The 17,353-nt window shown below is 46.8% G+C and overlaps 1 protein-coding gene across 1 annotated transcript in view; it reads left to right on the top strand.

Moving 5' to 3' along the window:
- Positions 1 to 16,959, top strand: part of LOC149427674 (ribonuclease inhibitor-like) — a gene marked incomplete at its 5' end in the record, with an annotated part of 28,336 nt that extends 11,377 nt beyond the window's left edge. Inside the window, 3 exons of the mRNA XM_089667791.1 lie at positions 2,762 to 2,926; positions 10,554 to 10,718; positions 14,372 to 16,959. Of these exons, the coding sequence (XP_089523917.1) occupies positions 2,762 to 2,926; positions 10,554 to 10,718; positions 14,372 to 14,441 (400 nt within the window). The remainder of the gene's footprint in view (positions 1 to 2,761; positions 2,927 to 10,553; positions 10,719 to 14,371) is intronic.
- Positions 16,960 to 17,353: the final 394 nt, after the last annotated feature.

The following is a 17,353-nucleotide window of genomic DNA, read 5'->3' as shown; positions in this document are numbered from 1 at the left end:
CCCCGTGTGGTCCTGGGATTTTTGCTCACCGTTCTTGTGATCATTTTGACCCCACGGGGTGAGATCTTACGTGGAGCCCCAGATCGAGGGAGATTATCAGTGGTCTTGTATGTCTTCCATTTTCTAATTATTGCTCCCACAGTTGATTTGTTCACACCAAGCTGCTTGCCTATTGTAGATTCAGTCTTCCCAGCCTGGTGCAGGTCTACAATATTGTTTCTGGTGTCCTTCGACAGCTCTTTGGTCTTCACCATAGTGGAGTTTGGAGTGTGACTGTTTGAGGTTGTGGACAGGTGTCTTTTATACTGATAACAAGTTCAAACAGGTGCCATTGATACAGGTAATGAGTGCAGGACAGAGGAGCCTCTTAAAGAAGAAGGTACAGGTCTGTGAGAGCCAGAAATCTTGCTTGTTTGTAGGTGACCAAATACTTATTTTCCACCATAATTTCCAAATAAATTCTTTCCAGATCAGCCAATGTGATTGTCTGGATTTGTTTTCTCATTTTGTCTCTCATAGTTGAGGTCTCCCTATGATGCCAATTACAGGCCTCTCTCATCTTTGTAAGTGGGAGAACTTGTACAATTGGTGGCGGACTAAGTACTTTTTTGCCCCACTGTACAGACACACATATATATATATATATAATGTATGTGTGTGTGTGTATATATATATATGTGCACTAGAAATTCTGAGGACCCTCTGCACACTGGTATATACCCTTTCAAGCAGACTATGCAATAAATAGGGATATCTAGTCTGCTTAAAAGGGTATATACCAGTGTGCAGAGGGTCCTCAGAATTTCTAGTGTTAATATGTGGCTACACCCCTTTAGCACCTGATGGATAAATGCATGCACTAACTGTTGGGATTTGAGCACAGGGATCTCTTGTTTGTTGTATATATATATGTGGGCTTTAACAAGGGGGCCCCCAGATCCCAGCTTTCCTCAGGTGTATGAATATTCTGTACTCTTAGTCATTCAAGTGTCAAAAATAAAAACACAGAGACAGTTTTTTTAAAAAATAAACATTTATTTTAACAAATAAATAAACAACCCCCCTCCACCCCCCAAACAATCTCCCATTATCAATCACGATGGATGCCGACGACCAGAAAAAAAAAAAAAACACGTCTGCACTCATCGCTTGCCTCCCGGCGACTGACATCTCTGGTTCCCACCGATGATAAATAAACAAAGGGGGGCGTGGTCACTGGTGACACCTTTTATTTAGCGTCCTTGGGCACACACCAACTGACAGCTCCGGTAGCCAATGCCGTCCGTAGATAAACCAAGGGGTGGGGTCGCCTGTCATGGGGGGAGGGGAGAGGAGGGGGACATGCTGTTTTTATTTTTCACTTGTTAACCATTTGCCCTCCAGAGGATTTACCCTCCCCCCTTCCTCACCAGGCCATTTTTTGTGTTACAGCGCTACTTTACTTCAACTGACAATTGCGCGCTCATGCACCCAAATGAAATTTACGTCCTTTTTTTCCCACAAATAGAGCTTTCTTTCAGTGGTATTTGATCACCTCTGCATTTTTTTTTGTGCTATAAAAAAAAAGACCGCCAATTTTGAGAAAAAAACTATATTTTTGACTTTTTGCTATATACATTGTCCAGTAAAAAAATTTAAAAAATCAAATTTCCTCAGAAATTTAGGCCAAAATGTATTCTGCTCCGTGTCTTTGCTAAAAAAGATCCCAAAACGTGTAAATTAATTGGTTTACATGAAAGTTATACAAATGGCGGGATAGATACTGGGATTTTTATTTTTTAAACAGACACCAATGACAGGTGCTATTCCTCCCATTGACACCAACAATGGGGCAGTATTCTTTCCACAGACACCAACGACGGGTGCTATTCCTCCATCTGACACCAACAATGGGGCAATTTTCCTCCCACTAACACCAACAATAGGGCACTATTCCTCCCACTGACACCAACATTGGGGCACTATTCCTCCCACTGACACCAACATTGGGGCACTATTCCTCCCACTGACACCAACATTGGGGCACTATTCCTCCCACAGACACCAACGATGGGTTGCTATTTCTCCCACAGACACCAACAATGGGGCAATTTTCCTCCCACTAACACCAACAATAGGGCACTATTCCTCCCACTGACACCAACATTGGGGCACTATTCCTCCCACTGACACCAACATTGGGGCACTATTCCTCCCACTGACACCAACATTGGGGCACTATTCCTCCCACAGACACCAACGATGGGTTGCTATTTCTCCCACAGACACCAACAATGGGGCAATTTTTCTCCCACTAACACCAACATTGGGGCACTATTCCTCCCACAGTCACCAACGACGGGTGCTATTCCTCCATCCGACACCAACAAAGGGGCACTATTCCTCCCACAAACACCAACGACGGGTTGCTATTCCTCCCACTGACACCAACAATAGGGCACTATTCCTCCCACTGACACCAACAATGGGTTGCTATTTCTCCCAATGACACCTAAAATAGTGCACTATTCCTCCCACTGGCACCGATGACGGGGTACTATTCCTTCCCCCCAATACCAGAGATGTGTTGTTTACATCCACTAATGTCAGGACAATTTCTACTCCCACTGGCCACAGTCTGTCCCCCCCCCTAAAGTCTGAAGGACCATAAACTGGCCCTTTGCTTGGAAAGTTTCCAGACCCCTGATGTAGAGAATAGTTACATTTATTCCTGGGGCAGAAATTAATTTTCCTCTGGTAAATTTCTTTTCTTCTTCTACAGTTTGTATAAAAATAACCTAACAGACGGCTCCTGCCCCGACCTTGCATCAGGAATAAGAGATAACCCAACACTGAGGACTCTGGACCTGTCCGAGAACAATCTGGAGGGTCCTCACTTCAGGGATCTGATGGAAGTTCTGACCTCAAGCCGGATAGAGGAATTACAGTGAGTATGAGAGATCTGACTGGGACGATAATATTCGGGGAGATTGCATTAATGTTATATAAATATGGAAATGTACTTCGAATTCATCCTTAGACTCCATAAAGAGACAATCCCGGACAGTTGTCCACTTCTTGATTTCACATTCAGTGATCATTCATGAAGGACTCTTTTCCTAAAATTTTATATTTCACTGTTATTTATTCCCAACTGCCTGTCCACCAACAAAGCTCATTCTTATGTTTCTAGGTGAGAGAAGGATCTTGGAAACACCAAATCCTAGTAGGGTTTGCAAAAATTCGGTCCACCACTGCCTGTTGCTCAATCAATATAACTTCCCCAGAATCTGCTCTTTAGGGTACCGAAATAGCAACTTGTTGTTGGTGTCAGTGAGAGGAATAGTGCCCCATCGTTGTTGTCTTTGGGAGGAATAGTGCCCCATTGTTGGTGTCAGTGGGAGGAATAGTGCCCCATCATTGGTGTCTGTGGGAGGAATAGTGCCCCATCGTTGGTGTGTTTGGGAGGAATAGTGCCCCATCATTGGTGTCAGTGGGAGGAATAGTGCCCCAACATTGGTGTCAGTGGGAGGAATAGTGCCCCATCATTGGTGTCTGTGGGAGGAATAGTGCCCCATCATTGGTGTCTGTGGGAGGAATAGTGCCCCATCATTGGTGTCTGTGGGAGGAATAGTGCCCCATCGTTGGTGTGTTTGGGAGGAATAGTGCCCCATCATTGGTGTCAGTGAGAGGAATAGTGCCCCATCATTGGTGTCTGTGGGAGGAATAGTGCCCCGTCGTTGGTGTGTTTGGGAGGAATAGTGCCCCATCATTGGTGTCAGTGAGAGGAATAGTGCCCCATCGTTGGTGTCAGTGGGAGGAATAGTGCCCCATCATTGGTGTCAGTGAGAGGAATAGTGCCCCATCGTTGGTGTCAGTGGGAGAAATAGAAACAGGTCGGTGTCTGTGGAAGGAATAGTGCCCCACTGTTGGTGTCAGTGTAAGGAATAGTACCCATTGTTGGTGTCTATGGGAGGAAAGGTGCCCCATTGTTGGTGTACATGGTTCCATCCATACTTGCCTACCTCCACCCTTCACACTCCCCAATATGCTTCAGAGGCTGTACCAGCACAGGAGGCACTATACATGTCTGGTGGACCTACCCAATGGTAGGCAGAATGTGGACCAAAATATTCAATTTACTCCACTGTCCCATCCCGAGAGACCCTTGGCTCATACATCTTCGTTTATATGGTGCTTACCAAGTGGTATATTTAGGATTTGTATTGCCCTAGGCAACACAAAATACACCCCCAACCCGAAGAGTGCCTCATTGACCAACAACACCCCTGCCCCCCCCCACCCGAGAGAGCCCTCCACAACCATTGCCACCCTACATCGGCCACTCCCCTCCCAGCAAGAGAGAGAAAGACACTCACCTTCACAGCTCTGGACATCTCCGGGAACGAGAGTCAAGCAGCCCGCAGCCTCTCTCAGATCCCATCTGGTCCCCAAGCCGCATTTGTGTCCCATCTTCTGTCCCTTCTTCCAGGAGGGCAGTGCTGCCCCCTTGAAAAATGCCACGCTAGGCAAATGCCTTGTTTGCCTTGTGGTAAATACGCCCGTGTACTTACCCCCGGAGGAGTCACTGATGTTGGGGTTCAATTACTTCAAATGGAAATGACCCCATTTGGCACTGCCACACCCTCTGACACACCAGGTCTGTAGAAAGAATATGTATTGGGCAACACACCACAGGAGGCAACACCAAAAAAATTACAACAACAATAAAACAGTAAATCAAATGTATACAACACAACAAAAATAATGTGAGGCCCAATTATGTCTGGAACCAATGCCCCTGTGGGCACCTGAACACTAAGTCTGGGGGGGGGATGGTTCCCACTACAGGTAATGCTCAGCTAGAGGCCAAAAGGTCCCAGAGTCTCTCCAAAACCCTTCTTACTGGCCAATGGGGTACTAAAGGTTGGGGCCCAGAGTCCTGCATGGAGCGCTCAGGTAAATTTGTATCTCACAGTAAGGGGCTTAAGTGCCCAGATAAGTCCCAAGCAGGGGCGGACTGACAACTCATGGGGCCCCTGGGCAATAGGGGATCATGGGGCCCCTGTGTCCTTGCCCAAACTCAAAAAAGCCTATGAAAAAGGTACCAGGGGCATCTCACGGGGCCCCCTACTGACCCCGGGCCCTCGGGCAGTGCCCGAGTTTCCAAATGGTCAGTCCACCCCTGCTCCCAAGTTAGGGTGGTAGTGTCCCTCTAAAAGGAGGATAAGGGGGTTGGGGCCAGTGGCTTCTCACCACTATGCAGTCTGTTGTCAAGCCTCTTCCCATTCTCCCCATGTACAAAAACCTGGATGCTTAAGGGGTGTTTCCTGTGGAATCCGTGACTTGGAAAGCGCTCTAATGATGGGGCATTATTATTTCTACTGACACCAACAATGGGGCACTATTCCCCCTAAAGACACCAATGATGGAATACTATTCCTCCAACTGACACCAAAGATGGGCTATTATTCCTTCCATTGATAACAATGATGGGGCACTATTCATCCCACTGACACCAACAATGGGTCATTATTCCTTCCACTGACACTAATGTTGGGGCACTATTCATCCCACTGACACCAACAATGGGTCATTATTCCTTCCACTGACACCAATGTTGGGGCACTATTCCTCCCATTGATACTAATGATTGGGTACTATTCCTTCCACTAATACCAATGATGCAGCACTATTCCTCCCACTGACACCAATGATGGGGCACTATTCCTCCCACTGACACCAATGATGGGGCACTATTCCTCCCACTGACACCAAGGATGGGGCACTATTCCTTCCACTGACAACAACAATGGGGCACTATTCCTCCCAATGACACCAATGATGGGGCACTAATTCTTCCAATATTACCAATGATGGGGCACTATTCCTCCCACTGACACCAATGATGGGGCACTGTTCCTTCTACTGACAACAACAATGGGACACTTGCTCCCAATGACACCAATGATGGGGCACTATTCCTCCCATTGACAACAATGATGGAACACTATTTCTCCCACTGACACCAATTATGGGGCACTAATCCTTCCAATGTTACCAATGATGGAACACTATTCCTCCCACTGACACCAATGATGGGGCACTATTCCTCCCACTGATAACAATGATGGTGCACTATTCCTCCCTATGACACCAATGATGGGGCACTATTCCTCCCACTGACACCAATGATGGGGCACTATTCCTCCCACTGACACCAATGATGTGACACTATTCCTCCCACTGACACCAATGATGTGACACTATTCCTCCCACTGACACCAATGATGGGGCACTATTCCTCCCACTGATAACAATGATGGGGCACTATTCCTCCCAATGACACCAATGATGTGACACTATTCCTCCCACTGACACCAATGATGGGACACTATTCCTCCCACTGACACCAATGATGGGGCACTATTCCTCCCACTGATACCAATGATGGGGCACTATTCCTCCCACTGATACCAATGATGGGGCACTATTCCTCCCAATGACACCAATGATGGGGCACTATTCCTCCCACTGACACCAATGATGGGACACTATTCCTCCCACTGACACCAATGATGGGGCACTATTCCTCCCACTGACACCAATGATGGGGCACTATTCCTCCCACTGATACCAATGATGGGGCACTATTCCTCCCAATGACACCAATGATGGGGCACTATTCCTCCCACTGACACCAATGATGTGACACTATTCCTCCCACTGATACCAATGATGGGGCACTATTCCTCCCACTGATACCAATGATGGGGCACTATTCCTCCCAATGACACCAATGATGAGGCACTATTCCTCCCACTGATACCAATGATGGGACACTATTCCTCCCACTGATACTAATGATGGGACACTATTCCTCCCACTGACACCAATGATGGGGCACTATTCCTCCCACTGATACCAATGATGGGACACTATTCCTCCCACTGATACTAATGATGGGACACTATTCCTCCCACTGACACCAATGATGGGGCACTATTCCTCCCACTGACACCAATGATGGGGCACTATTCCTCCTCCTACTGACCATGTAATTTTGTAATGTAATTTTTTTACTCCCACTGATCACCAAGCCTGAGGCATTGTTTACTACCAATGGCCACAGTCATAACTCACCTAAAGTATAATAAAAAGACAATAAACTGGCCCTTTGTTTAGAATGTTTGGGTCCCCTGACATATACAGTATATTGGTTATATGCAAAACTGGGGCAATTTGTTTCCAGTTGGTTTCCTTGGCTGGTTGTCTATGCATGTGTATGGATAGATTCACTGGTTTCCCTATTTAACTTTCTTTAGACTTTTTACATCTTTCATCTAGTAAAGATATCATTTTTGCACCAATGTGTAAATACCTATATTCACACAAATATTTATCTTATGTAAAACATGTACAGTATGTACACTATATTGCCAAAAGTATTGGTCGGCCGGCCTTTCCACACACATGACCTTTAATGGCCCCCCAGTCTTAGTCCGTAGGGTTCAATATTGAGTTGGCCCCGCCCTTCCCACACACATGACCATTAATGGCCCCCCAGTCTTAGTCCGTAGGGTTCAATATTGAGTTGGCCCCGCCCTTTGCAGCTATAACAGCTTCAACTCTTCTGGGAAGGCCATCCACAAGGTTTAGGAGGGTGTCTATGGGAAGGTTGGACCATTCTTCCAGAAGCACATTTGTCAGGTCAGGCACTGATGTCGGGGGAGGAGGCCTGGCTCGCAGTCTCCGCTCTAATTCATCCCAAAGGTGTTCTATGGGGTTGAGGTCAGGACTCTGTGCAGGACAGTCAAGTTCCTCCACCCCAAACTGGCCCCTCCATGTCTTTATGGACCTTGCTTTGTGCACTGGGGGGCAGTCATGTTGGAACAGGAAGGGGCCATCCCCAAACTCTTCCCACAAAGTTGGGACCATGAAATTGTCCAAAATATCTTGGTATGCTGACACCTTAAGAGGTCCCTTCTCTGGAACTAGGGGGCCAAGCCCAACCCCTGAAAAAAAAAACCCCACACCATAATCCCCCCTCCATCAAAATTTATATTTGGCACAATGCAGTCAGGCAAGTACCGTTCTCCTGGCAACCGCCAAACCCACGCACGTCCATCGGATTGCCAGAGAAGTGTGATCGGTCACTCCAGAGAAAACGTCTCCATCGCTTTGGAGTCCAGTGGCGGCGTGCTTTACGCCACGGCATTCGACGCTTTGCATTGCACTTGGTGATGGAAGGCTTGGATGCAGCTGCTCGGCCATGGAAACCCATTCCATGAAGCTCTCTACGCACTGTTTTTGGGCTCATCTGAAGGCCACACCAAGTTTGGAGGTCTTTAGCTATTGACTCTGCAGACAGTTTGCGACTTTTGCGCACTGTGCGCTTCAGCATGCGCTGACCCCGCCCTGTCATGTGACGTGGCCTACCACTTGGTGGCTGAGTTGCTGTTGCTCCCAGTTGCTTCCACTTTGTTATAATCCCACTAACAGTTGAGCGTGGAATATTTAGTAGCCAGGAAATGTCACGGATGGACTTATTGCCCAGGTGGCCACCTATCACGGGACCACGCTTGGAGTCACTGAGCTCCTGAGAGCGACCCATTCTTTCAGCAATGTTTGTAGATGCAGTCTGCATGCCTAGGGTCTTGATTTTCTATACCTGCGGCCAGGCCTGGACTGGGACAAAAAATAGGCCCAGGCATTGTAGACCGAGCAGCCAATTTCTGTGGGGGGGGGGGGGGGGGGGCAGAATATTCACAGAGTTTGTCCTCCGCAGTGTAATATAAATGGGCACTGTGATATAAAGGGGATTGCACTGTAAAGTGGCACTGTATTGATTACAGTGCCCCTTTACAGCGCAGTCCCCTTTATGTCACAGTGCCCCTTTACTTTACGGTGCCCCAAGAGATCTAATCACAGTGCCCCCTATATATTCAAAGAGATGGCCCAATCCAGCAAAGAGACATTCCCATCCAGCAAAGAGACATTCCCATCCAGCAAAGAGACATCCCCATTCAGCAAAGAGACAGCCCAGTCCAGCAAAGAGACATCCCAATCCACAAAGAGACATCCCAATCCACAAAGAGACGGGCTGTCTCTTTGTTGGACAGGGATGTCTCTTTGCTGGATGGGGATGTCCCTTCTTGGACTGGGCTGTTTCTTTGCTGGACTGAGATGTCTCTTTGCTGGACTTAACTGGGCAAAGAGACACCCGGTCCAGCAGAGACATGACAAGATTTTATCCGACCTACAGCTACAGTTAATTGAATTTCCTCAATACGCATTGATTGAGGAGTTCAATCAGCAGGGACTGCCTATGGTCTCTGCTTCTGATGTAAAGGGGGGTTCTGATGGGGACCCTAAAGCAAGAGGGGACTATTATGGGGACCCTTTTATAAGGGTATAAGGGAGGACAATGATGGCCATTCTGATGTAAGGTGGTTCTGATGGGGACCGTAAAAAGAAGAGGGGACTATGATGGGACCCTTTTAAAAGGGGGGCTCTGATGGGCATTCTGATGTAAGGGAGCTTTGAAGGGGACCCTGATGGAAGAGGGGACTATGATGGGGACCCTTTTGTAAAAGGGGTTCTGATGGGGACCCTGATGAAAGAGGAGACTATGATGTGGACCCTTATATAAGGGGGGTCTCTGATGGGCATTCTGATGTAAGGGGGGCTCTGAAGGAGACCATCATGGAAGAGGGGACTATGATGGGAACCATTTTGTAAGTGGGGCTCCAATGGGGACCCTTTAAGAAGAAGAGACTATGATGTGGACCCTTATATAAGGGGGGTCTCTGATGGGCATTCTGATGTAAGGGGGGCTCTGAAGGGGACCATGTTGGAAGAGGTAACTATGATGGGGACCATTTTGTAAATGGGGTTCCGATGGGGACCCTGTTGGAAGAGGGGACTATGATGTTGACCCTTTTAAAAGGGGGAGCACTGATGGGCATTCTGATCTAAGGGGGGCTCTGAAGGGGACCCTGATGGAAGAGGGGACTATGATGGGGACCTTTTTGTAAGGTGGTTTTCATGGGGACCCTGATAGAAGAAGAGACTATGATGAAGACCCTTTTATAACGGGGGAGCTCTGATGGGCATTCTGATGTAAGGGGGGCTCTGAAAGGGACCCTGATGGAAGAGGGGACTATGATGGGGACCCTTTTGTAAGGTGGTTTTGATGGGGACCCTGATGAAAGAGGAGACTATGATGTGGACCCTTATATAAGGGGGGGTCTCTGATGGGTATTCTGATGTAAGGGGGGCTCTGAAGGAGACCATCATGGAAGAGGGGACTATGATGAGGACCCTTTTGTAAGCGGGGGACTCTGATGGACATTCTCATTGTAAGGGGGGCTTTGATGGGGACTCTGCTTTAAGGGGGACAATGATTGACACCCTGATGTAAGGGGGGACCCTGATGGATATTTTTTTCAGGCCTGAGATTATTAGTAACATATACCATGTGCCCTTCTACTGACAAAAATGAAAAAAAATTGGAGTTAGGGAATAGCTGCATTCATTGTTGGGGGAGAATTTATTTTTTATTTCTTTTCCAGTTTGTCCTATAATCACCTGACGGACAGTTCCTGCCCCCACCTGGCCTCTGGAATAAGAAATAACCCGACATTGAGGACACTGGACCTGTCCTGGAACAACCTGGAGGGTTCTCATTTCAGTGATCTGATAGACGCTCTGACCACAAGCCACATCAAGGAATTACAGTGAGTATAACAGGACTGGCTGTGACTGATGACCACAATATATATGCAGTGATGGGATATTCGCCTGTTTATTTGCAGTCTGCTGCTCTGGTCATGTGTGCTTGTGTCACCCTTCTCATTGGTGGCTGCTGTGCCCTCTGAACTTTGTGAAAAGGTCAGCAAGTATGCCCGGGCTATTGCCATTGTTGGGTAGCTCCTCTAGAAGAGCACATGGACAGAGAGATGTGAATGGATGTCTAGAGGGAAGTAGACCTCCATTCACAGGGCACAGACTGTACTTCAATGCAGCATCCCGTCACTGAGACCTGCTATGATGACTCGCAATGTATGAATGTTCCTGTTTGAAGTTTGATGGTTTCCTGATAGGTTGTATATAGGTGTAGCCAGGGGCGGACTGACCATTCGTGCACTCGGACACTGCCCGAGGGCCCTGGGTCAGTAGGGGGCCCCATGAGATGCCCCTGGTAACTTTCATAGTCTTTTTTGGGTGTGGTTTGAGTGTGGGTAAGGACACAGGGGCCCCATGATCCCCTATTGCCCGAGGGCCCCATGAGTTGTCAGTCCACCCCTGGGTGTAGCACTCTTCCAGATAGGCTGCTAGATAGACTAGGTAAATTGAATTCTCTTCGGCTCCCCTGAAATCAGTGGAGCAGTTTGTGACTACTGTGGGCTTTTCTGGGTTTCACTGGCTGCTTCCCCCTACCTTCTGGGGGTTTATGGTATGTAGTGAGCTGTAGGAGTCAAATTAACAACCTCAGTGGGGCTCAGAGTATTTATGTGGTCCCAGCCAATCCTTAGGTGATGACGCCCAATAGGTGGCTGGGGAGTGCATAAATAATTTGGTGCCTGAGGTAGCCCTTTTCTTGTCCAGGAGAAGTACCCAGCCTGATGGTCTGCTGCCCTTCTGGGCATTGCAACTGAAGTCCTTACAGGAGCTCATCGAGGTCCTGTCTATGCTAAAGCTGGGGGGGTGGGGGTGGGGTGGGGGGGGTGGTTGCTGTTTTCTGAATCTTGCTGGAACTGATGAATGGATTTCACTGAGGATTTATTCTGGAGAGTTTACAGGAGAAATGTCTTCCTGATATTGGAAGGAAATATTCAAGTATCCAGGGACTGTGTGCTGCTACTTTCCCTTGTGCATGAATGCTAGAACTTGCTCAAGTTGAGAAGGTGCTTATAGTTTCTCATTCCCTTAGCTGCTACTGGAGGGAATGAACTAAAAAGCTTTGCCAAGGTGTCCTCATATGACTGTACAGGGTGTTTGGAGTATACCACCGCTCCCTGCACCCCATCCAGGTTCAGCCTGCAAAAAAGCATCAACAAAAGATAAACCCTTAGACTGTTCATTGAGCCAGAAAGGGTGACTGTTGCTGTGTGCCAGGCTACCCCCTGCACTAATCTGGGAAAAGAATCTGGGACAAATCAGTGGGCCCTACATATGGGATGAGCACTACATGTGTGAGCACATACATTGGTTAACATACACTCACCGGCCAATGGGTACAGCTTGCTAGTACTGGGTTGGGCCCCATTTTGGCATAGGTTCAACAAGGTGTTGGAAACATTTCTTAGATATTTTGGTCCATATTGACATGATAGCATCACGTTGTTGCAGCAGATTTGTCGGCTGCACATCCATGATGCAAATTTCCCGTTCCACCACATCCCAAATGTGCGCTGATGGATTGAGATCTGGTGACTGTGGAGGCCATTGGAGTACAGTGAACTCATTGTCATGTTCAAGAAACCAGTTTGAAATGATTTGAGCTCTGTGACATGGTGCATTATCCTGCTGGAAGTAGCCTTCAGAAGATGGGTACGCTGGCACCTGGAGTGGTCTTCTTCTGCTGTAGCCATCTGCTTCAAGGTTCAACGTGTTGTGCATTCAGAGATGGTATTCTGCATACCTTGGTTGTAACGAGTGGTTATTGGAGTTACTGTTGCCTTTCTATCATCTGGAACAAGTCTGCCCATTCTCCTCTGACCTGTGACATCAACAAGACATTTTCCTCCACACAACTGCCGCTGGCTGGATATTTTCTCTTTTTCAGACCACTCTCTGTAAACCCTAGAGATGGTTGTGTGTGAAAATCCCAGCAGATCAGCATTTTTTTTTAATATTTAGACCATCCCGTCAGGCACCAACAACCATGCCACGTTCAAAGTCACTTAGGTCTCCTTTCTTCCCATTCTGATGCTTGGTCTGAATTTCATCAAGTCATCTTCACCATGTCTAGATGGCTAAATGCATTGAGTTACTGCCATGTGATTGGCTGATTAGCAATTTGTGTTATCAAGCAATTGAACAGGTGGACCTAATAAAGTGGCTGGTGAATGTATTTTAACCAAACACACATTTTTCCTCCCCTGAGCTCCCCCACCTTCATGTCTCAGCCTTCCTCCTTTCTCCCCATGATAGACATGAGTAGCAAAACTGCCAGGAATGACCAGGGTAGACGCGAGCCCCTGATCATTGCTGGACAGTCATCACCTCATTGGTAGTGTTCCGCTTCATTCAGTTCAGGCTTGGGATTGGTTCAAACTCAGGTTCATTCTAATCTAGAAGTTAGTTGAGATTGCTGAGCCAATGGCCTGATTGGCAGAGATTCTCATCTCAGCAGCAGCATATACATACAAACAGTGGCGGACTGACAACTCATGGGGCCCCCCGGGCAATTGGGGATCATGGGGTCCCTGTGTCCTTGCCCACACTCAAAACACACCCAGAAAAGCCTATAAAAGGTACCAGAGGCATTTTATGGGACCCCCTACTGACCCCGGGCAGTGCCCGAGTGCTCGAATGGGCAGTCCATCCCTGCATACAAAGGAACAGGGATGCTAGTATCATTGACAATATGGCCATACTAGGTCAGTGACATCACCCTCATATAGTCCTGTACCCATATTAGGTTACAGATGTCATAAGCATCCCCATCCCTTTTGTGTGCATCTGCTGCAGGGTGGTAAATATCCAGCCCTAGGGGCGGACTGACCATTTGGAAACTCGGGCACTGCCCGAGGGCCCGGGGTCAGTAGGGGGCCCCATGAGATGCCCCTGGTACCTTTTTCATAGGCTTTTTTGAGTTTGGGCAAGGACACAGGGGCCCCATGAGTTGTCAGTCCGCCCCTGTCCAGCCCACATCTGATTGGCCCAGCAATCACAGCAACCTTCCAGATTCAAATAAACTTGGGTTCCAACAGTCCGAAGCCTAAACTGAATGTAGCTCACCACTGCCGATAAGGTGATAATTGTCCATCAATGGTCTGGGGCTCCTATCTTCCCTAGTCACTCCTGGCAGTTCTGCTTCTCAACAGAGAAAAGGGAGGAAAGCTGAGCCAGAGGCTAGGAGACCTCAGATGGGGAAGTATATGGGTTTGGTTTATATAGATAGCTGAACCTATCAAAGTTTCCTCACTAGTAGTGTTTTGTGATCATACTAACGCCTGATTGGTTACTCGCTTTCAAAACTGTCTCCAATTTTGAGTTCAGAACAGGATCAGTTCACTTCTCAGTGTTCAGATGATAACAGGTGATCTTGATCATGATCGATTGGCCATTATTTCTATTTTCATGACCATATTCAACCACATTCATAGAACTGCTCTATGTTACCCCAAAGAGATCTGATGACCAGTTATATCTTCTATTCTAGGATTATTGGCAATTCCATTTCACAGGAAATAAGATCACAACTAGGAATGCTGGAAGAGGTCTACCTATAATGACTCCAGATCAAGAGGCTCTTCTACATCTGCGAATGGAGCTCGGACGTTGGGTGATGAGAAGAATGGAATTTAGATATAAACAAACCCAACCCATGAGGAGAATGAACTATCACAGATGACCTAATACATCTAGGACAAGAGAAGACATTTTGTTTCATAATTAAGGAGTTAAAGACATACTCCACAAAAAATATGAACATTTCATATATAAGCCTACTCAGAGAATGCAGAATTGGTTCCAATTCTCATCCCGACTTTACATAGTTACATAGTTAGTCTGGCTGAAAAAAAAAAAAGTCCATCCAGTTCAACCATAAAAAAAAAAAAAAGTTATAATCCTACACCCACAGTTGATCCAGAGGAAGGCAAAAACAACAGCAAAGCACGATCCAATTTGCTCCTGCAGGGGAAAAAAGCATGCCATTATTAAGCTTGTGATCTACCAGAACTCCCAGATCTTTCTCCACCATCCATTGACCCCCCCCCCCCCCTAGTATGTATGATGCATATTCTTAGCCCCCAAGTGCAGAACCTCACATTTATCAACATTAAACCTCATTTGCCACATAGTTGCCCAATTACACAGAGCATTGAGGTCGGCTTGTCAATTGGAGACATCCTGTAAGGACGTTATTCCCCGGCACAGCTTGGTGTCATCTGCAAAGACTGAAATGGGATTTATAAACCCCGACCCTATATTGTTTATAAATATATTAAAAAGTAAGGGTCCCAACACTGAATCCTGGGGTACACCACTGACACCCCCAGACCATTCAGAGTATGAATCATTACCCACTACTCTCTGAATCTCATCTTTTAGCCAGTTTTCTATCCATTTACATACAGATTTTTCCAGCCCATAGACTTTACCTTACACATTAGCCTTGTGTGCGGAACTGTGCCAAATGCTTTTGCAAAATCCAAGTATACCAAATCCACCACCACCCCTCTGTCCAAGTATACCACGTCCACTGCCACCCCTCTGTACAAGTATACCACTTCCACCGCCACCCCTCTGTCCAAGTATACCCCGTCCACCACCACCCCTCTGTCCAAGTATACCATATCCACCGCCACCCCTCTGTCCAAGTATACCACGCCCACCGCCACCCCCTGTCCAAGTATACCACGTCCACCACCACCCCTCTGTCCAAGTATACCACATCCACCACCACCCCTCTGTCCAAGTATACCATATCCACCGCCACTCCTCTGTCCAAGTATACCACGCCCACCGCCACCCCCTGTCCAAGTATACCACGTCCACGGCCACCCCTCTGTCCAAGTATACCATGTCCACCAACACCCCTCTGTCCAAGGTTTTGCTTACCTCCTCATAAAAAGAAATCAGATTTGTTTGACAACTTCTGTCTTTCATGAATCCATGCTGTCTGTTGCTTAAAATATTGTTTTCCAGAAAGAACTCCTCTATGTGGTCTTTTATTAAACTTTCCAATATCTTCCCAACTATAGAAGTTACACTAACAGGTCTATAATTAATTGGTAAAGATTTGACCCCTTTGTAAATATTGGCACCACATTGGCCTTACGCCAATCCAGTGGTGCTATTCATCTTACACAGCCAGCTGTCCCTCTCACTAAACCCCTGTGGCTGTAGAAATCTTTATTTTCTAAATGGAGGTGATATTCATCCAGAGGTAATGCAGGCTGAGTATGAAGTGCCGGCGTAGAGAAGGAAGATCCGTAATGAGTACAATGTACAGCCTATATGATCTCACTGCCATGCAGTGTCAGGGCCTCCACCAATGATTTAACTGCATTTGCCTACAAGGTGGCAAGAATGGGCAAGTGTACCCTTCCTATAGTAAAAGGACCGTTCTTTTATGTATTTTTTGAGAGGGTTTGGTCTGTGTCATTCCAAATTTTGATAGTCAATGGAGGTGATCTTCATCCAGAGGTAATACAAGCTGAGTATGAAGTGGCGGCGTAGAGAAGGAAGATCCGTAATGAGTACAATGTACAGCCTATATGATCTCACTGCCATGCAGTGTCAGGGCCTCCACCAATGATTTAACTGCATTTGCCTACAAGGTGGCAAGAATGGGCAAGTGTACCCTTCCTATAGTAAAAGGACCGTTCTTTTATGTATTTTTTGAGAGGGTTTGGTCTGTGTCATTCCAAATTTTGATAGTCAATGGAGGTGATCTTCATCCAGAGGTAATACAAGCTGAGTATGAAGTGGCGGCGTAGAGAAGGAAGATCCGTAATGAGTACAATGTACAGCCTATATGATCTCACTGCCATGCAGTGTCAGGGCCTCCACCAATGATTTAACTGCATTTGCCTACAAGGTGGCAGTGAGGGGCAAGTGTACCCTTCCTATAGTAAAAGGACCGTTCTTTCATGTACTTTCCAAGAGGGTTTGGTCTATGCCATTCCAAATTTTGATAGTCAACATCATAATTTGTCAAAATGAAAAAAAAGTTGCTGTATAATAGCAGTGATGCAGCCATTACTTGGACAATCTTGCCTCCTTTGTTTTTATTCCCTGAAAAATTATACTTTTATAACATGATTTTTTTTGTATTATTTTTCATTTCAGTAAAATTCTTTGAATTCTTTTATTCTACAAATAAACAATAAATACAGTGTTTGAATGTGTGGAGTGCAATGCTGGTCTGCTAAAAAGAGAGCCCAGCACTAGCACCGTAGTTGAAGAAGATATAGTAATACTGCTCCAGGTTACTCTTACCTAGGTGCACATCCAACTCATTACTGAAGCAAAAATACAGCAAACACCAAGTTCCAGAAAGGTTCCAGCAGGGGCGGACTGACAACTCATGAGGCCCCCGGGCAATAGGGGATCATGGGGCCCCTGTGTCCTCGCCCACACTCAAACCACACCCAAAAAAGCCTAAGAAAGGTACCAGGGACATCTCATGGGGCCC

Source organism: Staurois parvus, unplaced genomic scaffold (genome assembly GCF_062004578.1).
Source record: "Staurois parvus isolate SC_StPar_1 unplaced genomic scaffold, SC_StPar_1.0 ptg003588l, whole genome shotgun sequence".
Classification (NCBI taxonomy): Eukaryota; Metazoa; Chordata; class Amphibia; order Anura; family Ranidae; genus Staurois; species Staurois parvus.
This window is presented reverse-complemented; position numbering and strand designations above follow the sequence as displayed.